This window comes from Peromyscus maniculatus, chromosome 4 (assembly GCF_049852395.1).
Source record: "Peromyscus maniculatus bairdii isolate BWxNUB_F1_BW_parent chromosome 4, HU_Pman_BW_mat_3.1, whole genome shotgun sequence".
Classification (NCBI taxonomy): Eukaryota; Metazoa; Chordata; class Mammalia; order Rodentia; family Cricetidae; genus Peromyscus; species Peromyscus maniculatus.
Window position 1 is genome coordinate 139,701,877 of NC_134855.1, and position 22,905 is coordinate 139,724,781.

Genomic DNA, 22,905 nt, shown 5'->3' on the forward strand with positions numbered 1-22,905 from the left:
ATTGCAGAGGATGGTCAATGCCAGGACCACATGGTAGAGAGAACTAATTCCTGGGTGCTACCCTCTGAGCTCCACGGGCCAGCTGTGGCACCAGCACATCCAGACAACATATGCATGTAAAATGAAATAATTTTAAAAGCTACCAAACTTTACATAAAAACTCTGAGATGACTCATGGATAAAGGTTCCTGCCACAGAGTCTGGTGACTGGAATTTAACCTGAAGAGCTGCATGGTGGAAGAAAACCAGCTCTTGAACGTTGTCCTCTGACCTCTCAGGTGCATTGCGGTGCTCACAAAACAAGTAAAATGTAACTGAAAGACAAACTCGCTGGGCGGTGGTGGCGCATGCCTTTAATCCCAGCACTTGGGAGGCAGAGGCAAGAGGATCTCTGTGAGTTCCAGGCCGGCCTGGTCTACAGAGTGAAATCCAGGAAAGGAGCAAAGCTACACAGAGAAACCCTGTCTCGAAAAAGAAAGACAAAACTCTGCGATTGGGCTGGCAATATGGCTCTGTGGATAAAGGCATTTGCTGGCTAAACCTGGAGACATGAGTTTGATCTCCAAAACCCACGTAAAAGGAAGGAGAAAACTGTGTCCACAAGTTGTCCTCCGACCGCCACACACACAATAAAATTAAGACACTCACCTACTTCAGTTGTATGTTATTACCCAGTGTTCTGGTCTCGGTCAACTTAGAGTTCCCAGTATGAGCAGATGATTCTGCTGTTCATCCAGGAGGCATTTATTGAGCACCATCATGTGCCAGACAGCAGGCCAGTTGGGGGAGGGGCGCGCTGAATGAGTCACAGCTCTGTCTGAGAGGTGCAGAGATGGAGTGAGATAGCAAAAGACAAAGCAGGAAACAGAAAGAGAAAGTACTGGTGTGGGGGGCAGGGCTGGCAGGAGGTCAGGGTGCATGGCTGCTGGCCTCTTCAGTGGGAAGATTGACAGCTCTTACACTTGTTCTGTTTGCATATGTTATGGAATCTTGCTTAATTTAAAATCCATACTTACTTAGCCTTTTGATGAGATTCTCAAGCCAAGCATGGTAGGCACACCTGTAATGCTAGGACTTGGGGGTAGAGGCAGGTGGCTCAAGGCCAGCCTGGACTACCCTGTCCTCACCCCCCAAAATAATAATTAGACTCCCTTTTAAGGGTTCTGTGACTTTCCTGGATGCGTTTTCAGAAATCTGTTAGAATTTTGTAGGGCTGAGGGTGTGTCAGCACAAATCACGTACCTGCTGGAGAAGACAGTGAACGTTCATGGAGGTGTGCTCAGATGGGGCGAGACAGATGTGTGTGAAGTGTCCAGTCAGTTTGCACTTGCTGAGCAAGAGGCAAGGGAGGGAGTGCGTGTTGGCAAGGACGGAACTCGTAACTAGCCGGCCCTCCGTGCTGGGAGAGGCCATAGCGAGCAAAGGCTGGAGGAAGACAAACCTCCCCTGGAGCCTGAAAAGCTGCTGCTGTAGTGGCGGCAGGGAGGCCCAGTGGGGCAAATCCCAGTCGTAATGGGAGGTCAGCGGTGGATTCCTATAAGGAAATGATGGTGTCTGTTCACCGCTAAAGGATCGTCCATGGAGAACAGACAGGGTCCCCGGCGGCAGTCACCAGTGAGGTGATGAGCACGGCAAGAAGACCAGACTGAGGTGGAAGGAGCCAGGAGGTGATGGAGTCTGGGGAGGAATGCAGCGGGCTCTCTTGGACGTGTCCTGGGTGGTTGAGGCCTGTGGCAGGTGCCAAGGAGGGCACGGCGTTGCCTTGGAGGTTGAAGGTCAGTTTATTGGGGCCTGTGGCTCCTGTGGAATCACTTGAGCAGTGGGTCCTATCAAGAGCTTAGAGAATGGATCCAGGAGTCAGATTGAGCTTAGAGGCAGGAGCTGAAGGAGAAAGCTAGCAACCTGAGGCAGGGGCATGGAACTGACCGTAATATCTGGCCAAGGACCCATGTCCTGGTGCAACATGTCCTGATGTGAATGACCAGGTGGCAGGTTCAAATAGAGCCACAGATGAGACTCCTGCTTGGATGGCCTTTTAGGGTTGTGACTGCTGAGCTGGGGAGGGTGTGGGTCAGGAGGGGCTTGTTTTGCTTTGGTATTTGGAAGACATACATCGTACTGAGGGAGGGGGTACCACACACAGCAAGGTGGCCATGTGCCGGGCATCATCCCCACAGAACTTTCTGGGCTCACTCCTTCTGTAGAGGTCAGAGTATTGTGATCCCTTCTGTACTGGGCCGAGGGAAAGTGCTCAGCTTATATAGCAGGACTATTGTAAACAGACTGCACACACATGCACACTCACACATTCTTGACTGATCTCAGCTCCTGCATCTAATCTGCAGAAAGAGGATGCCTCGGATCTCTTGATTCTCATTGGTGGGAGCGTGGCACTCTGATCTGCCCTTTTTTTTTTTTTTTTTTTTTTTTTTTTTGGTTTTTCGAGACAGGGTTTCTCTGCGTAGCTTTGCGCCTTTCCTGGAGCTCACTTGGTAGCCCAGGTTGGCCTCGAACTCACAGAGATCCGCCTGGCTCTGCCTCCCGAGTGCTGGGATTAAAGGCGTGCGCCACCACCGCCCGGCTGATCTGCCCTTTTAAAGAGCAGTCCATGCCATGCCGCTCTCAGTCCCTGGTTCTCCCTCTGGGGTGCCTGGTGGCTGTAGTGGAACTCAGTAGTGCAGTGCTTACCTGGCACATACAGCTGTCATATGCTCTGCACACTTGTCTTTTACTTTTGAGTCTGGGGGTGGTGGAGGCGGGAGGTGTATCCCTTTACAGCCCAGGCAAGTGCCACCAAGCCTGTCTTCTCCTTTCTGGTACTGACAGCGAAACCCAGGGTTTCCCACAGGCTGTAGGACACGGTTCACTGATCTATATGTGTCCTCAGTCCACTTTCTACTTTTGAAATATTTTGAGGGGGACTCACTAAGTTGCCCAGCCAGGCCTTGAACTTTCCAAGCCTTCAACCTCAGCCTCTTGAGCGTATGGGTTGCAGGCCTGTGTTGCCATACCAGCTTTGGTTTTCATCTGGCGTGTGTCTGTAGCTTGTCGAGTCCAAGAAGAGGGGTGGAAGTATTGCCCCTTTGGTAACCCACACATAAACGCTTGCCCATGTGCCTCATCCCCCCCCCCCACTGTGGTGCCCAGTACCCGCTGGCTCAGTCTAGCATTCCTCCTCACCACCTGCCAGGCCTGCGGGGAGTTGGTGGCAGGTGTCTGTCACTTCCTCTTCTGGCAGACACCCATCCTGAGCCATGGCAGAAGCAGTCCGAAGCTGGGCCATGCCTGCTGGCTCATCTTGACACTGTCCAGAGACTTGGTTTACCTCTTCTCTGCTTCTCCTCAGAGCCACGTGCAGCTCCCCACATGTTACCCTTAAGGGGTGCCCGTCACTTGAGAGCCTGTCAGCATCCGTGGTTAGGAAGGCTGCTCAGCGGTAGAGCCTCTTTCTCACCGTTTCCTCCCGTCGCCTACATTTGAGTGTTGGTGTTCTTTCTGCACTGACACTCCATGGTCCTCCCTGCTGCCCGTGTTGTCTGGCATGGTGCAGACACAGGGTTGCCACACTGAGTGACGGTGGGTACCCATTGTGTTGATGGTTTTTGAGACCAAGTCTTGCTGTGTAGCCCTGGCTGACTGGAACTTACTATGTAGACCAGGCTGGCCTTAAACTCACAGAGAACCACCTGCCTCTGCCTCCAGAGTGCTGTGACTAAAGGTGTGTGCCACCACACCCAACATGTTTATGTAAAGGGATTCTGTTGTTTGAGACAGGGTCTTGAGTAGTCTAGGGTGGCCTTCAGCTCCCAGTATAGCTGAGGCTATCTCTTTAGACTTCTGGTCCTTTTATACCAGCCTCCAGAGTACTCAGAGATGGCAGGCCACTTCACTTGGCTGCATGAAGGTGAAGAGCCTAGACCACTTTCCACTGCAGCCCACAAGTGGGTGAGTTTGGTACCGATTGAATGCACATGGTGAGACAGGAGTTCAATGTATCTTTAGAGAGACAGAATGAGCTGTCCCGTGGCCCTAACTCCTGACTTTTAGCCAGCTGTTACTATTCCCCCAAAACTTTTCTTTTAATCAAGATTTTACTGTGAATTAAAACTTGTTTAGCTGGGTGGTGGTGGTGGTGATGATGCACGCCTTTAATTCCAGCATTCGGGAGGCAGAGGCAGGCAGATCTCTGTGAGTTCCACGCCAGCCTGGTCTACAGAGTGAGATCCAGGAAAGGCACCAAAACTACACGGAGAAACCCTGTCTCAAAAAACAAACAAACAAAAAATTTGTTCAGAAAATAAATGAGTTGTAATTGGGCATGATGGCACACGTTGTTAATCCCAGCAGAGGCAGGCAGATCGTTGTGAGTTCAATGCCAGCCTGGTCTACATAGTGAGTTCTAGGATGGCCAGGGCTACACAGAGCAACCCTGTCACCAAAGGAAAAAAAAAAACAAAGGGTGGGGGACAAATTGGAAAGTAACATGCTAGCCAGGAATAGTGGTGTGGGCCTGTCATCCGCTTACTCTAGTAGCTGAGGCTGGAGGATCAAAAATTTAAAGTCGTCCTTGGCTATTTGTTGAGTTTGAGATCAGCCTGGGTTATAGGAGACTGTCTCAAAAGAAAAGAAAAAGACTTGCTTGGATACTTTGGACTCAATGGTATGAGGTGAGGCAGAGAGGGATACCAAGGGCTGGTGGTGTACTTGTGGTACATGTTTGTGGGCATGAGTGTGGAGGTCAGAGGATACCTTGTGGGAGTCATTTCCCTCCTTCTACCACATGCCTTCCAGGGATAGGCTCAGATAGTCAGGCTTGGTGGCAAACACCTTTGCATGCTGAGCCAGCTCGCTGGTTCCCCCGCCTGACAGAAGAAAATAGCAGATTACTGCGCTCAAGTGTCTTAGAACTGAGTCCCCAGAGAAGGTGAAGGAGGCTGTCTTAGCACTGTCTGAAGAAGTCCTCAGAGACTAGAAAGTGCAAAGGCCAGGTGGTGGAACCCTGCCAGGAGTGCCCTGGGCACACAGGAGCGCTCACACACACCATAGTTCAGCTGAGGAGGCTGAGGCAGGAAGATAATGTCGGTGTGGACTGTAAGGCCAGAACAGTCCTTGTATACAGAGATGCCTCTGCTGACATCTCCGTCTGTTTCCTTCCCGAGTTATCGCCCACCATCTGAACTGCTATAACACAATACCCAGACAGATTTTATTTCTCTCTAGAGACAGGAAGTCCAGAATCAAGCCCTCTGATGTCTTCTGAAGCCCCTCCCCTTTTATTGTTTTTTTTTTTTCCGAGATAGGGTTTCTTTCTCTGTGTTGCTTTGGTACCTTTCCTCGAACTCCAGCCCAGGCTGGCCTGGAATTCACAGAGATCCACCTGCCTCTGCCTCCCGAGTCCTGGGATTAAAGGTGTGTGCCACCACCGCCTGGCAGGCCCCTCCCTTTTGCTTGTAAGTTGATTCCTGCTGGTGTGTCCCTAGGGTCTTTCTGTATCCTAATGATGTCTTAGGGAGTCTGTAGGTTGGTTTCGAGTCCCAAGCTGCCTCCTTCTGAGTTCGGGAGGAGCAGGAGTCAGTCTGTGACTCTTACCTTGGCTGTGATAGGGTTGAAACCCAGGGCCTCGTGCCCACTAGGCAGACACTGAAGCCCCTCAGATGGGGGGTGGCTGTCTAGAGGTGTGACTGGTGCTCTGTGGTCATTTGTCCCTGCTGTTGTGGACTTAGGTGACAGCCAGGAGTGATGTGCAGTCATTTGCTTCACAGCCAAGTTTGTATCGTTATTAAACATTTAAATTTAGGTCTGGGCCTAAGAGTATATACTGCTCTTGCAGAAGACATGAGTTTGGTCCAGTGCTGGATTTAGAGGCTCACAACCGCCTATAACTCCAGCTCCAGGGGATCTCTCTTCTGGCCTGTGTGGACACCACACTCACATGCATAGACACACTTTATGTGTGTTGTTCTTTTTTTTTTTTTTTTTTTTTTTTTTCCCCTGAGACAGGGTTTCTCTCTGGAGCCTTGGATACCCTGGAGCTCAATCTGTGGACCAGGCTGGCCTTGAACTCAGAGATCCATCTGCTTCTGCCTCCCATGAGTGCTGGGATTAAAGGTGTGCACCACCACCACCACCACCACCACCACCACCACCACCACCACCACCACCACCACTCAGCTATATATGTGATTTTTTTAAAAGAGATTAAGGGCTATGAAGATGGCTTGGCACTTAAGACACTGACAGACTGGGTTTGACCCCTGAGAACCAGCTCGTGCAGGCTGCCCTCTGACATACATATACATGGATCTAATAAAGAAATTCAGAGTAGCCAAATGTGGTGGTACATGCCTTTAATCCTAGCACTTGGGAAACAGGCAGGCAGATCTCTTGAGTTTGAGGCCAGCCTAGGCTACATATGAAGACCCTTTCTCTAATAATAGTAGTAGTTAGATTTAACTCTGGAGGGGTGCAAACACATATGCAGGCATGCACACCCATGCACACGGTACAGGAGCCAGAGCAGAGACTAGTTAGTGTTTGCTTAACTGTTGTGAGACAGTCTTGCAATCAGCAGCTCTCCTGACTCCACCCCAGTGGTGGGGTCATAGGCACATAGGTATGTTCACCCATGCCCTGATTTCTACATGGGTGTTGGGGGTTTGAACTCAGGTCTTCATGCTTGCAGAACAAGTGCTCTTGCCAATGAGCTATCTCCCAATCCTCCCCCTCCTTTTTATTTAACTCGAAGCAAAATAATTGTGGTGTTTTCGTTTTGCCTCTGATGTCTAAATCTCTTCGCTTCATGTTTGCTGTAGGACGTCACCAGCCAGACAGTGCAGCTGGCTCTCCTGAGGGTGACACATGCTAGCGTTTCCCAAGCCAGTGAGTCAAGTATGCTGTTAGGCTTTTGCTGCACACACACACACACCCCAAGACCACATGTGCTATTATTTAGTGTTTTCAGTCAAATGGCTCTTTTGTTGCACACTTGTCCCTGGGGGTGGGACAGGTGATACTGCCTTGTAAGACTGAGGACCCGGTTTTGAGCTTAAACACTCAAGTAGAAAGCCCGCCAGCCAGGCATGGTCTGTGATCTCAGTGTTTGGAGGTAGGACAGGATCCCTGGGGTTCGCTGACTAGCCATTGTAGTCTATTAGTGAGCATCAGGGGACAGCTCCTGAGGTACATGCATGTACATATACACATGTGCGCAATTATTATTCCTTTAGACAGGGTTTCTCTATGTAGCCTTGGCTGTCCTGGAACTCACTCTGTAGACCAAGTTGACATTAAACCCAGAGGACACCTGCCTCTGCCTCCTGAGTGCTGGAATTAAAGGTGTGCTCCACCATCCCCAGCTTCAAACACAATTTTTTAAAAAGGAACTTCACTGTTACTGTTTGTAAATGGGAATTAGGATAATGTTGTTTGCCCTAAATAAGTTCTGTGTGCTGGAAATAGAAGCAGGCAAGTGCCTGCTAGGCACGTGCGCTGCGCCCCAGCAGTAAAGAAGTCACTCTTTTTGGTGGTGGTAGTGAGAATGGAACCCAGGGCCTTTCAACTGCTGGGCCCTGTACGCTCCTAACCCAGTAAGTCACTCCTAGTAATTGTGGCCTGGAGGATGAAGCACTCCATCCCGGCCCCGTGAGCACGGCTGCCCCAGATGCTCACACCACACCTCTGGGTACTAGAGTTCACCTCTCTTTCTCTCACACCACAGGCCACTTGACAAAAATCCTGTCTGCTGGACCGTTGCTCTTCCCCACATGGCCACTGGTCCTTTTCAGCATCCCCCTCATAGCACTTGGGGTCTGTCTGGGTTGGGAGAAGGACTCCGGTCACTCTGAGAGCTCCAGTGGCCTTCGTGTTCCCCAGGGGCTGCACTGTCAGAGCCCTTTCCTGCTGCCCTGGCTTCCCTGTTTCCTCTGCTCCTTGACCCCAAGAAATGTCAGACCTGGGGACTTTGGGCATGCTGTCCCTTCAGCCACCCTTCAGCTGAGATCCGTCTCCCCCATCTGTATACAGTTCACTCATTGTATCTGTCCCACACCTCCCTAGGGTGGTGTGCTCCAGGAACACAGACACTGCTCTCTGCCTCTCTGTCGCCCAGCGCCTGTGGCATGGCTGCCATGACGGGGCAGGTGAGCTAGCGCTGGCCTGTGCCCTGCACATCAGGAAGCCCAGGACACCCCAGGAGCTCTTCCAGTCTCCTGGGATCCTTTCCTCACTGTGCTACACAGTGAGTGCTGGAGTCTGGCAAGTGGGGCTCTGGGTTCAAAGAGAGCCTGTGGCTTGTGTAGGTCCTGAGTTGTCCCCCCCCACCCACAGGGAAAGTTGCAGGGGAGTCTAGGAGTGAGCTGTCAGCTGCCACTGCTGGCATTTGTACCCCCAAGCCTGAGCTCTATGCAAGACACCTTGCTTGACCTGAGGTGCCTCCAGCCTCAGGCCCTGCTTAGGTATCTAAACCTGGCAATGTAAGTCAGAACCAGCTGCCTCTCGTAGCATTTTTCACAAATGAGGAGAGGAGCCATGACTTCTGGAATGGAAGAGCCTTGAGAGCCTGCCCTTGGCACCTCTGCTGACAGCCATGTGTAGGGACAGCATTTCATGGGATACAATGCTTTTTCCTCTAAGGCCACCAGTCATCCCAGCCAGGCGCGTCTCCAAAATGTGCCATACCAGGACCCGGTAAAAGGAAGTGCTGTGTCTCAGGCTGCAGTTTGCACTTGGCATTCCTCTCAGCCAGCTCTCACAGCCGAAGGAAGGAGCATCCAGACCGGGAGTTGGGGTCGGGTGTATGGAAGGGCTGGGGTGGCTGAGCTCCGGCTCCCCAGAGCTCAGTGTGGGCTGCAGGGAGACCGCTGTGGGCACCTCATGCATGCTGCCCTTGTGTTCAGACAGCGACACTGAGCAGCCTGCTCTAGGCTTACAACCCCCCTGGACTTGCTAGCATCTTGAATTTCTTTCCATTTGTTTTAGGAGTAAAAGTCCCTCGAAATTTCCGACTGTTGGAAGAGCTGGAAGAAGGCCAGAAAGGAGTAGGCGACGGCACAGTTAGCTGGGGTCTAGAGGACGACGAAGACATGACACTTACAAGATGGACAGGGATGATAATTGGGCCTCCAAGAGTAAGCACCAAGCTGTGGCTGTAACTGTCTTGTCTTAAGTTCACCGTGCCTCCTTTTGAATCAGTGGTTGTGGATGAACCGTCTTGTTAAATAGGAAACACAGAGCCAATGCAGAGATGAAAGCCTAAGAGGTCAGAGCAGTAGCTAAGAGCTAGAAACCTTACCCTTCACTGCCGCTGCTGTCTTTCCTCTCAGCAAGAGACCTACACCCTGTCTGTCCTTTTTATTGACTTTCTATTCTGCCTTCTCATTGGTTGTAAACCCAACCACATGACCTCCTCGTCACTGCCCATCTATACAGACCTCCAGGTCTTCTATGGTTGATATTGAGATTAAAGGCATGTGTCTCCATGCTGGCTGTATTCTTGAACACACAGAGATCTGCCTAGCTCTGCCTCCCAAGTGCTGGAATTAAAGGTGTGCACCACCACCGCCCAGCTTCTGCTATGGCTTGCTATTAGCTCTGACCCCCAGGCAACTTTATTAACATACAAATAAAATCACATTTCAGTACAAATAAAATATCACCATAAATGGTAGCCTTGTTGGCAAACGCTCACCAACGGTGTTTTCTGAAATGTGGCTGGCCAGTTTCAGTTTAGACATCTGAGCCCCTCTGGTGATGTCTCTCCATCTTGGGTAAATGAATCCTGTGTAGTCAGTAGTGTGAATTTCCATGACAGTGTAGACACTGGCCTTTGAGCCTGCTGTGCCCCGAGCTGACGTTTAGAACACGCTCTGAGCACCTGGACTGCCTGCAACACTCCTAAGGCGGCGGCCACCACTGCCCAGCTGTACTGTGCCTTTGTGTACTGCTCGTCACTGCCAGCTCTGCTGGGTTCAGAGGTATTTTAAAAAACCAGGGCCAGTGAGAGTTCTGGTTTGTGAGTTCCTGGCCAGCTGTGTTTGAGGATACATGGTTAGCCCTCCAGAAGTGTGTTTAGTGCACACAGGTTGTTGTCAGGTCCTCCTACGTGACCACATTCCAGGTCACAGGTGGGGAAGCCGACCCGGGAGTGAGGTCACCTGCCCAGTCGCACGCAGAGCTGGCACCTTCCAGCCTGGGTCGGTCTGTCAAGGCTTCACTCCTCCCTGCCCACTTGAGAAGCTGAGTTTTCATTGGTCAGCACTGGGGTGGTAGACGTTTCCTACTTGATGCAGGAGAGAATTGGGAGAAAGAAAGACCCTAGAGTGGGACACTCCAGCAGATGAGCCCTGGGAGGTGTGGCCTGAATGTGGCTAGACCTGTCCAGTGTGTTTGTGTGTGCCTAAGGGTGACAGCTTCCTTCCTTTTCAGCTTGAGCAAGGCAGTGCCTGTGCACTTTGGAGATAGGAGGACTCCAGTTGTGGGCACTGGGAACTGACACCTGCCTCAGGCTCAGGAGCTTTCGCATACTTGAAGTTCATCTTCGAGGGTTGTTGACGCTGCCGGGGAACGACCAGCCATGCGCTTTACTGTGTCTTCCTGAGTCGTTTTCGCAGTGCTGACGCTGGCTGGTACAGAGTTAGTGTGTGTGTGTGCGTGCGCCGTCCGGTTGTGCCCTTTCCCTTCTCCCTGAGAAGCAGCTTACTGACTGGAGTCCTGGGGATGCACAGCTAGATGGCTCTACAGATCCTTCTTTGCTAAGAGGATTCAGCCTCTAGAGTCCTTCCTTCTCCCCAGAGTGCCCGCACATGGCTCGGGGTCAGGCAGCTGTGGGGCTGTGAACCACTTTCCTGCTTCCCAGGATCAGCAGCCTGAGAGCAGAGCATGTGCAGCTCTGAGCTGCTGCTGCACAGACAAATCTCAAACAGCCCATAAGTGACACTGACGGCACTGTGCTGCCTAAATGCAGGGAACTAAAGGGAAGGCGTCAGTGCTGCAAGCTTGAGGCAGTTGGGGCTACATACCAAGACCCCGTCCCTAACGAACAAAAACTGCTTGGATTGTCCTGAACTTGAGTTTACTCTTTCCTGAAGGGGTGGAGAGCTGAAAGAGCTGCTAAAGCACTGGGGACTTTCCACGAGCTAATGTGTGCACTTGCAGTGCAGCCGGTATTACAGAGCTACCTTAGGACCTCACAGAGTCTTGCTTGGCAAACCCTGCAGCATGCCACTGAGCCACACCCCAGACATGCCTGCACATCTTTTAATTAAGACAAGGTCTTGAGCCGGGTGGTGGCTCAGACCTATAATCTCAACTCTTGGGAGGTTGAGGCAGGAGGATCATTATTAGTTGGAGGCTAGCCTGGGCTACCTATCCAGACCCCATTTCAAAACTAGAACAGGATCTTTCTTTGCAGATGAGGCTGGCCTTAAACTTGGCATCTTCCTGCCCCAGCCTCCCAAATGCTGGTCCTAGAGCTTTGCACAAAGCAAGCAGGTCTCTACCACTGGCCTATATCTGTTGGGCTTTCTTATTTTAATTATGCGTGTTTGGTGTAGGTATGTGCATGTATCTGCAGATTTCCAAGGAAGCAAGAGGTGTTGGATTCCCCTGGAGCTGGACTTACAGGAGGCTGTGATCTGCCAGTAGGGGGGTGCTGGGAACCAAGTAGGTCCTCTGTAAGAACAGTGTGGGCTCTTAACAACAAAGCCATCTCTCTGGGCCCCAATCCTTGGTTTTAAGGTACAGTTTGATGTAGTACAGGCTGGCCTCAGACTCAAGAGTTATTGCTCTTTCTGGTATACTGAGAGTACGTGGATGTCCCCATGCTTGTTTTAGAGTGTGCTCATAACGTGTATAATTGCAAGTTCTTATTATTGGACTTTTCTCAGCGCTCTGATACAATACCTGGCAAAAGAAGCCTGCTGGTCACACTGCATCCACGGTCAGGAAGAGAGCGTGGAGAGCTGGTGCTCAGCAAGCATCCTCTTCCTATGGTCTGGGGCCCCAGTCTGCAATGATGTTCAACATCCAGGGTAGCTCAGTGGATAAAGCAACCAGAGTTCAATGTGTACGTACACACACACACACACACACACACACACACACACACACACACACACACGAGTGAGTGAGTGAGTGAGTGAATGAATGAATGAATGAATGAATGAATGAATGAATGGCATCCAGTTAACAGGGCCACCCCAGAATCTGTCACTTCACATCGTATCATTTTCATCATTCTAAAGAACTGTTGGGAACTGCTACAGCTCATAGGCTTCCCTTCCCCCAGCTCCTCATTCCTATATAATCCTGCCATTTCAGCTCTGTGTTCTCGGCCCCCTCCCCCCCCTTGGTTGTCTCTTCTTTTCCTTTCTCGCTCTCCTGGTCTCTCTCCCTTCTCACTGCCCAGTTCACTCTACAGGCCATGTTGAGTGTACCTACTTTCTCTCCCTGCTCTGCACACTCCCAGATGCCTCTACAATAAAAACCTTCCCCTCAATCAAAAAAAAAAAAGAACTGTTGGTGGTGACTTCTTCCCCCTCCCACTCTGAGCTGCAGGCATGTGATGCTGCTGATTCCAAGGCATCTGTTTCTGGCAAAGCCCTATAGCATGTGGTGATAGATTGTGTACCCTATAAATTTTGCCTGAAGATCAGAGAATAGGACAAGCCACTAGAGTAAACATAGAGGCCAGGCAGTGGTGGTGTACACACCTTTAATCCTAGTACTCGAGAGGCAGAGATCCATCTGGATCTCTGTGAGTTCAAAGCCACCCTGGACTACATGAGATTGACTCAGTCTAGGAGAGAAACAGAGCCAGGCAGTGGTGGCACACGCCTTTAATCCCAAGACTTGTTGGGGGCTGGAGAGATGGCTCAGAGGTTAAGAGCATTGACTGCTCTTCCAGAGGTCCTGAGTTCAATTCCCAGCAACCACATGGTGGCTCACAACCATCCATAATCAGATCTGGCGCCCTCCTCTGTATACATAATAAATAAATAAATCTTTAAAAAAAAAAAAAAATCCCAGGACTTGGGAAGCACACACGCCATTAATCCCAGCTGGGTGGAGAAAGATATATAAGGCGTGAGAAGACAGGAACTGAAGCTTTTTTAGGCTGAGGACTCCTAGAGGTAAGATGTGGCAGTGGCTTGTTCCTTTGTCTCTCTGATCTTCCGGCTTTTACCGCAGTGTCTGGCTGGGGCTTTATTAAAGACCATGTAGGAACTCATGGTACCGTAGCACCTGCGGTACTCCATGCCTTTGCACTGTCGGCAGGAGCGCCATCCTGGGTGTGCCCTTGTAGTGGTGGGGCGGACACTGATGGCGGTGTGTGTGGAGTACTGTTTGCACTTCTTCGGGGGTATGCCTAGGACTGCCATTGCCAGAGGAGGCGGCTGCTGCCCAGCCTGTCCGGCTCTTAGTGACTCTCCTTCCTTGTCTCCTGTGGTTTGGGTTGTAGTTTTTTTTTGGTTTGTTTGTTTTTTTATTTTTTTATTTATTTTTTTATGTTTTTTTATGTTTTGTTCGAGACAGGGTTTCTGTGTAGCCCTGATTGTCCTGGACCTTACTCTGTAGACCAGGCTAGCCTCAAACTCAGAGATGCGACTGCCTCTGCCTTTCCAGTGCCAGGAGTATACCAGGCATGCCCGCCATCACTGCCTGGCTGGGGTGTATTGCTTCTTTTGTTTTAATGTATGGGTGCTCTGCCTTCATGTATTTCTGCATGCCAGAAGAGGGCACCAGATCCCATTATAGATGGTTGTGAGCTGCCCTGTGGTTGCTGGGAATTGAACTCAGGACCTCTGGAAGAGCAGTTGGTACTCTTAACCTCTGAGCCATCTCTCCAGCCCTGTTTTGTTTTGTTTTTAAAGATTTATTTATTTATTATGTATACAGTATTCTGTCTGCATGTATACCTGCAGGCCAGAAGAGGGTGCCAGATCTCATTAGAAGAGGGTGCCAGATCTCATTACAGATGGTTGTGAGCCACCATGTGGTTGCTGGGAATTGAACTCATGACCTCTGGAAGAACAGTCAGTGCTCTTAACCTCTGAACCATCTCTCTAGCTCCCCCAGCCCACACTTTTAAAATTCCAGCACTCAGGAGGCTGAAGCAGGTGGAGCTGTGAGTTCGAGGCTAGCCTGGTCTATAGGGCAAGTTCTAGGACAGCCAGGCTACACAGGGAAACCCTGTCTCAAAAAATCTAAGATAGGATCTCTGATCTCAGTCACTGCTAGCCTGGAACTCACTGTCAGCTCAGACTGACAGAGATGTGTCTGCCTCTGCCTTCTAAGTGCTAAGATCCAAAGTGTGTACAAGCAACTTTTTATTTTATTTTATTTATTTTGTATTTAGTTATTCATGGGGCTGGAGAGAAGGGCTCAGAAGCTAGAGTGCTTGCTACTATGGAGGACCAGGATTCCATCCTGGCTTCTATGCTGCTTCAGGCTCCTGCAGTTTCACCTCAGGCCTCTCTGGTCTCTGGACACTGCACACACGTGCACAACTTTATGTACACATATAATAAAATTTATTTAGCTATATATGTGTGTACACACCTGCATTGCGTGCATTACAGTGTGCATGTGGCCGTCAGAGGCCCCTCTGAAGCGTTTTCCTACTCTGTGGGTCCCAGGGATTGGGCTCAGATGTCAGGCATCTTTACCTGCTGGATCAGCTCACTGGCCCTTGGCAGAGTATCTAAATAGAACCCCTGAGGGACTCAGCTCTTTTTGCTTATTTATTTTAGTGCTGGGGACTGATGTTAGGGCCCCCTGCATGCCAGGGAGGTGCTGTTTAGCTGAGCTACAGCCCAGCCCTCTTACTTGATTCTGAGACAGTACCTCAGTCACAGGCCTGGACCGCCTGGCCCAGATTGCCCATTTATCTTCACTAGTTTTTTTTTTAATCATTTATTTGTATTTTTTTAAGGCATGGTTTCACTGTCGTTCACAACAATCCCCCTGCCTCTGCCTCCTGAGTGCTGAGGTTACAAGCAGGAATCCATGTGCCCAACTTTGTAAATGTAAAGGTATACGATGTGTGACCTGAAGTTCTGCTAAATTCACTGTGGATTGGTAGGTTGTTTTTTCCTCCTCTGGGTTTTGTTTTTGTTTTTGTTTTCCAACATACTGCGCAAAAGCTGTGTATAAAATCATTTTATGCCACATAGTAAAAGGAACACACTGCAATCCAGCACTCGGTGTTGGTGCAGAAGAGTCAAGTTCGAGGCCAGCCTGGCTACAGTGAGACCCTGCCTCAACCTCCCAAGTGTGGGGGTGACTGGTATAAGCTACTATACCCAACCCTCCAAAACACTTTTTGTTTTGTTTTGGGGCTGCCTCGCTATGTAGCCCAGGCAGGTCTTCCTCGTGCCTGCTGTTCCCGCCTTCTGAATGGCAGAGTCACAAGCAGATGCCACCACACCTGGCTAGGTGCCTTGTTAAGAATCCCCGCTTCACAGATGTAGGTATGTCTGCAGAGGAAACCCCGTCACCGCGTTAGTGAAGCACGTAGTTGTGTTGGTTTGGGGTTTTCTGCTGTGGTGGGGATGGAACCCAACACCCTGTACAAGTAAGCAAGCCACATAGCAGCTGCTGGCTTTTTGAGAGGGCCAGTCTTACGTGTGTAGGTGCTTAGCCTGCATGTGTGTTTATGGACTCTGTGCATGTCTGGTGTCCACCGAGGGCCTCAGGTCCCCTGGAACTGGAGTTAGAGGCAGTTTTGAGCTGCCATGTGGGTGCTGGAACTGAGCTGCAGTCTTCTGCTGTGACCTGCTCTGAGGTTCCCCCCTCCTTCATTTACTGTTGGTCTTTTTTCTGTTTGTTTGTTTCTGAGGCAGGGCCTCACTATGGCTCTTACCTGGCTGGAACTCTGCACTTCTGGCAGTCTTGCCTTGGCCTCTCCTGGATGCCCCTGGGGCTTATGGGTCTTGACGGAGCCTGAGCTGAGAGTTGAGGGGTAACCCTGCAGGCTTGGGGGCCTCAGCGATGTGAACCGGGAGCTGTGAGGGCACTCCTCCACCCAGACCCTGCAGCTGGGTTTTGGTTGACCATGCTGGATAGGTGATGGATGGCAGTGCTCCGGGGGAGGGAGGAGGGAGGGGGGAGACCATGTTTGAGCGCTGGCTTAGTCAGCTTATCAGGAGAATGGTTTGCATAGGTGCATGATGAGTAGTGACCTGAAGAACCTGGCTTCTTAAACACGTGTCCAGTGGTTTTAAAAAGACACGGAGACCAGTAGGTGTCACTGTTTGCCAGGAACAACTCAAGGGTGGGGCACAGAGTAGGGATACATGCTGGTTGAGGCAGGTCTTAGAGCTGTGGGGGGTCCAGTCGGAGTGGATGTCCGTGCAGGATGGGGCCCGGCACAGCCATGCTTTACTGCTGAGCATTGCAGCCAGTGGTGCTGGTGTGGAGTTGGGCTGGCCTGCCTTCTCCTGCAGGCGTGACTGGCTTTCTAACTGGGTGCGTAGAGACCCGCAGACACCGTCTGTACTCTTTTCCGTCTTTCCGCCTTGACAGGCTGGCATGACCAGCCCTCAGCCCTACAGTTGGCATTTTTGTTTATTTGAGACAGGGACACACGTAGTCTAGATGGGCCTCAGAGTCACCGTGTAGTTACATAGAACCTTGCTTGAACTCTCGGGACACTTCAGATCGATGTTGTCCCTGGTGGGCTGTGTCAGCTGTATGGCCGCCTTCACTCACTCGATGCTGGTGGCTACTTCTCGGGTCACCATGACTACAACAGAGCAGAGGGTTGGACGTGGTGACACTTACACCCGAGCAGCACGAGCTTCGTTGTTCTGTCCTTCACTCACTTCTCGGAGGCCGGTGCAGGCCTTGTGCTCTCCACCTGTCCACCTGTCCCCAGGCACACCATCACGCTGTAGTTCCAGGGCAACAGGGTCTCAAGTTGTACTTCTCCTAGCTCTTTGTAACTGACATCTCTGTACCCTTTTTTCCAGACAATTTATGAAAACCGAATATACAGCCTTAAAATAGAATGTGGGCCTAAATACCCAGAAGCACCCCCATCTGTAAGATTTGTAACAAAAGTCAACATGAGCGGCGTGAGCAGTTCGAATGGAGTGGTAAGTCCTGCCCTGCTGAATGCGGGGGCGGGGGGGGGGGGGGCGGGGGGGGGGCGGCGTGCTCTGCTGCCTTATCCTCTGCAGGCTATCACAGTGTGTCTGCCACGCAGGGCAGGGCTGCCTCCATTGTGTCTTGTCAGTCCTCTGAGCTCACTCCCAGAGCCCTGGACTGTCACTGAGATAAGAGTGCTCAGTGCTCGTGACACCATGAGGTGGAAATGCAGAAACTGAGGCAGAGGCATGACCTTTCCCACATCTTTACATGGACCCTGACCACTGCTATGTGATAGTTTAATATTTGCTGCTTGCTTATTTATTTTATGAGCGTAGGGGTTTTGCCTGCATATATGTCCTTGTGAGGGTGTTGGGTCTGCTGAAACTGAGGTTACAGACAGCTATGAGCTGCCAGGTGGCTGCTGGGAATTGAACTCAGGTCCCCTGGAAGAGCAGCCAGTGCTCTTAACCGCCGATCCATCTCTCCAGCCCCTTTGCTTATTTTTTTGAGAGGATCCTGTTCTATAGCCCAGGCTGGCCTCTACCCCAGCAGTCCTCCTGTCAGCTCCTGGGTGCCTGACGGGAACCTGACTTTCTTGTTGTTTGGTTTTGTTTCAAGGCAGGCTTTCTCTGTATAGTTTTGGTGCTTGTCCTGGAACTCGCCTTGGAGACCAGGCTGGCCTCGAACTCACACCTGGCTCTGCCTCCCGAGTGCTGGGATCAAAGGCTTGTGCCACCACCGCCCGGCAGAACCTGACTTTTTAAGTGCATTTTGACAACAGACTTTCTAATCCAGAGCATTCCCAGGTCTCAGACTGATGACCAGGACACTGAGGCCCTCCGGAGTGGAGCTCGCATGCCCGAGTGGTTCAGCTGCGCGGCTCACTGGTGGTCCCAAGCACTGCGGCAGGGGCTCTTCCTCCTGCATTACCGTTTCCTCTTCCTGGGTGGGACTGCCAGGCCTTGTCCTGAGAAGTCCGTGCTGCAGCACCGTTGTAGACGAAAGCCCGGGCGGGGCCTTCCTTCCACAGCCTAGGGAGATCTGCCTCGCAGCCTCACTCCAGCCGCAAATGCCGAATCTGTATGTTGCTTGCCAGAGGCTTGGGGGCATGGTGCGCAGCCTCTGTCCTTGAAGACTTCAGAAGATGGCCCAGAGAGCGAGAAATGACCTGTCAGAAGTGTGTTACTGTATTAGAGCCACCCACCCTTGGTGACCTGAGAGACAGACCTGGGTGCCGCTCCCACCTTTATCAGCCCCACCCTGGTGTAGAGAGGACAAAGGACAGGGCTGGGTGCCCAGGTGCTGGTCTGTCAGGATGGCCGAGTGTGGCCAGGTTAAATCTCCCCATGTGCCACAAGCTCTTTGGTTCTTCCATGCTGGGTGGGACCCAGAGAAGGAGGCAGACTGGCTGCAGGGCAGGGGGCACTTGGCATGGCCTCTGTGTTGATGGAGCCGTGCGGGCTCAGCAGAGCCACCTTGGGGAGGCCTTGCTCGGAGTCGGGGTGATCTCTCTGGTGTTTGCCTCTCTGCAGGTGGATCCAAGGGCCACGGCAGTGCTGGCCAAGTGGCAGAATTCCCACAGCATCAAAGTCATCCTGCAGGAGCTGCGGCGCTTGATGATGTCAAAAGAGAACATGAAGCTACCACAGCCGCCAGAAGGACAGTGTTACAGCAATTAGTCACCAAGGCCCCGGCCTCCCCTCCCCAGTCCAACCTAAGTCTTCATTTCCCACAGTAGTGAATTTTCTAGATTCATCTTGTAGACCTCAAAGGACTGGAGAGAGAGCTCCACTGAGACTCCATCCTGGAACACTGCTCTGATACTAATTTCTTGTCCATTTGAAATACATAGGCTGTGCTGTGTAACATCTTCTGTTGAGTGTAACCGCTGGCTGCCTAGTTGAACTTCTGGGATCAAGAAGGTGTGTTGAAATCGGTTTCCTTTGGGAGCGGTGGGCACAGCTAACGCAACTGTGAACCGACACGTCACACAATCACCTGCTGCTGACACATGACCTGGGTCTGCCTCTGCCCGCCCCGCCCTCCTGCCACAGCCGTGTGGTGGCCCTTAGACTAGATGGGAAGGCTTCAGGTAGCAGCTGTGGGACTACTGCTGGGCTTGGGGGTGCTTTGGCCGCACCCCTGCTTTCTTAAGTCTTAAGTGATGCCCCCTCCAAGCCATCGTCCCCCCCACTCCTCCACTCCCACCCTTGGCCAAAGCTTAGATTGTAACCCTCCCCTCCCTCAGAAATTGGCCGTGGGTGAGGAATTCAGGGCTTCCCGTCTCCCCACCTTTATCAAGGGGTGCTGCTCTCCCCTCCTCCTCAACTCCCTTGTTGCCCATCACCACCCAACACTTGCTGTGGCCAGAAGCCATCAGATGAGGTTGGAAGAGCCTGGCCTCCCTCACTTAGCTCTGGACCACATGTTCACTTGCCACCAGCCCGGGAAGGGGGGGCCGGGTCCTCAGCCCTGCTGCCACCATCAGCCGATGCACTTTGAGCTCAGGTCTCGAGGTGAACAGAGCAGTCTCGGGGCCACAAACCTGCCAGCGCTCAGGGGCCTTGGTGGTGACGCCTAGAGAAAGGCCATGCGGAGTCCGAGCGCACAGGGTTCTGAGTCGGTTCCTTCTCTCATAATCGCTTTGCTTTTACACACTGAAGAGGTTTGGACGGGGCTCCCTGGCCACCATCAGGTCTGTGTGGAGCCTGACAGCTGAACAGAGCCCCTGACCCTGCGGACTCAGGTTTCAGTGTTGCTGCTCCTCAGACCCTCGCCAAGACCCGAAGGAGCTCTGTGTCACGAGGTTTTAGATCGGTGGGCCTGGCCTCCTGGCTCGTCACCATGTTCCCCACTCTGTTCAGGACCACTAAATGTTGAAATGTGGATGCATACCGAAATAAAGGCAATTCGTTGTGTTGCAAGGGTTATTTTGGGTTTGGGTTTTTTTTTGGGGGGGGGGGTTTAAGCATATATGTGAATTCACCTGTTGAAGCAGCAACTATCAGGTCTGAAAAGTGGCTGGTGTGGCCATTGATCTTTCTGGGGCAAACTAGCTGTCCGGGCGAGGCATCCTGTAAGTCGAGTTTAACAGTGTTCATAGCAGCGTGTTGTCAGTCATTGCCTGATTTTACTGTAATAAACAAGTGTGCATTGATACAGAGCAGGCTGTGCCCTTTTTCCGCCAGGCTTATTCAGCAAGAGGGTCAAATGCTTTTAGATGCTCTGGAAACTGCATGATGTCTGAAGCGGGCGAGAACACTTGGGGTGTTACAGCCAAGTCCAGGCTCTTCATCACTGTGAAGTAAAGGGACAGATCCCTCGACACTTGGTGAGATCAAAGCCAGGCACAGTGGTGTTAGCCTGCTGATACCCATGGGGGCATCTGTGGGTGAGGTTTGCCCTTCATTTGAGAGAGTGGTTAGAACAAGCAGTAGCCTGGACTGGTCTGTGCACCAGTTTGTCCTGTGTCAAAGGATGTGGGGGTTCTTGTTTGTTTTTAAGACAGGGTCTCTATTATGTAGCCCTGGCTGTCCTGGAACTTGCTTTGTAGATCAGGCTAGCCTCAAACTCTCAGAGATCTGCCTGTCTTTGCCTCAAGTGCCAGGATTAAAGGTGTGTGCTCCACTACCAGCCAAAAAAGCAGTTTTTAAAGGTTTTTATTTGGGAGGTGGAGGCAGCAAGGTCAGGACTTCGACCTATAAAGACCCTGAGAGAAAAAATAGCTGGGCATGGTTGTGCACACCTGTAATCCTCGTCTTTAGGGGTGGAGGCAGGAGGATCAGGAGTTCAAGGCCCCAGCTATTGGTGAACCCATCGTGCCTCAGTGGGCTTAAGTAGCTTTGGGATCCTCTAGCTCCTTGTTGATTGGGGAGAACCTGTGCTGGCTGGGCTTTCATGCCAAAAGTAAAAATACTGCTGTGATCATAGCTGTGAGGTTGCAAACAAGAATTCTGATCTGAAAATTGGCAGCTTATCCGCAGCTGTCACCATGCGAGGAGAAGGGACAGAGTAGCTGCCTTGTCCCAGGACTTGAGCTCCCGTAGACCCGCTGCGGGTGCGAACACAGGCCTGTGCAGCAGGAGCAGAAATGCCCTCTGGCTCTGGGCCAGTTCAGGAGAAAGGCTGGGCAAACACAGGCGGCCCTCCAGACGGCTCGGCCAGAACCCAGGTGCATGAACACCTTGCCCTGGGGGTCCCCAAGGAGCCAGAGGATGCTGACAAGTTCTCTCTGGCTTGAATCTGTTTTGCTTCCTCATCACTGCCAGGTAAGGGACTTGGGGTTCAGTCCTGGGGTCCCCTCCACTAAGCAGAGCTCGCAGAAGCACACGGTCTCTTGAGAAGTGACACCACCAGGAGTCCACAGGACCTGGCCCTGGGCTGTGAGGTCCACATGGGTCCCTTGATGCCCACCAGTTGCAAGGCTCGGGAGACAGATCCTCAAGCTGGAGCCAGCCTTGTGGCTGCTGCTGGCAGCTGTCATTGAGAGGAACACTGCGCACATGTGTGAAGGTCTTCAGGTTTGGGGCGTGGGCTCAGTGAACACCAGAACTTTGTGTGGAAGCAAAATTTTATGTGAAGTCTCCCAGCAGCCAGAGTCAGTTAACCTACGTGTAACAGCAGCCATGCCTGTAGCCGCTGCACAGGGCACCTGCCAACCCCGGGTCCTCCTGTGATGCTTAATGTGTATCCTTTGGCTTCTTGGGACCGTGGTCTTAGGAGCTCTTTGAGGAACGTGTCCCCAGGAGCCTGGGTGTTGACGCTGGAACGTGTCCCCAGGAGCCTGGGTGTTGACACCTGTGTTCACAGGCTGGGCAGGAAATCGCCCCCATGGTCTCCAGGAGCTGACCAAAGCATCATCAACGTGTCCATCAACACGGCTGCGAAACACCCGTCACTGTGAGAAACCAGACATGCTGGTAGAAAGACATGGGGGACTCCAGTGTCATTTTTAAATAATATAAACAATACTGGGTTTCATTATGACATTTTCACACGTATTAACGTCTTGATCATATGGACTCCCAGTTACACTCATGATTGTGAGATGAGGTTTCGTAGCCCAGGCTTTTTGAGTGTCCCCAGCAGATCCTGGGCAGACGCAGCTAGACCGTCCCCACTGGGGGCTAGCTTTATCTTGGGGGCCCCAGGGTTACCCTTTCTGGGCACCAAGGACACTAGGTTCTGAAGATGTGTCAGGTTGGGCGTGTGACTGGAACTGGGACACGTTCAGGCTCTATCACACCCGATAGGGACATATTTACACCTATTGTCTGCCCCTCCCATCCCACTGAGCGTCATCTGTGAGCAGCAGGGCAGGGCTATTGTGTTGCTGTCCGCTGAGCTCACTCTCACTGTCTGGCATGCCCTAGGAACTCCATAAATACTAGTGAATGTGAGGGAGTGGGTGGGGGAGGGACCTCAACAGCTCTTGCAGACCTCAAGGCTAGGCTCTGCTGCTCTGTGACTCCAGGCAGGTTCACTAGCCCCTCTGTGCCTCCCCACATACATATCACAAGTTATTCTGATGCTTAGACAAGATTTTAGGTAGAGAGGGCTCACACACAGCTGGTGTCCCACTTGGCTGCCCTCCTTCCTTCCTGGCCCAAGTGCGCACGCAGTTCTGACCTCCAGGTTCAGCTCAGGCCTTGGTCCCCACTGTGGCCAGCAGAGGGTGCGCTTGTGCTGCAGACTGCCACCTTGCCCGCATCTGCTCCCAGCCAGCTGTACTGAGTACTAAAGCGGACAAGTGGGGACAGATGTGGCCACTGGGCAGGGGAGGAGCCAGTGGCCCACGGTGTCCTGCAGAAAAAGGCG

The 22,905-nt window shown here is 51.8% G+C and overlaps 1 protein-coding gene across 4 annotated transcripts in view; it reads left to right on the forward strand.

Annotated features, from left to right (window-relative positions):
• Ube2v1 (ubiquitin conjugating enzyme E2 V1) overlaps positions 1 to 20,245 on the forward strand; it is a 28,186-nt gene extending 7,941 nt beyond the window's left edge. For 2 of the 4 annotated variants that reach the window (XM_006992626.4, XM_076571115.1), the window contains exons 2-4: positions 8,977 to 9,125; positions 16,968 to 17,093; positions 18,621 to 20,245. In XM_006992626.4, coding sequence (XP_006992688.1) covers positions 8,977 to 9,125; positions 16,968 to 17,093; positions 18,621 to 18,767 — 422 coding nt within the window. In that variant the 3' untranslated portion in view covers positions 18,768 to 20,245. Of the gene's footprint in view, positions 1 to 8,119; positions 8,139 to 8,976; positions 9,126 to 11,907; positions 12,062 to 16,967; positions 17,094 to 18,620 lie in introns of those variants that run through there. The other 2 variants (XM_076571116.1, XM_076571114.1) reach the window with 2 other exon arrangements.
• Positions 20,246 to 22,905: the final 2,660 nt, after the last annotated feature.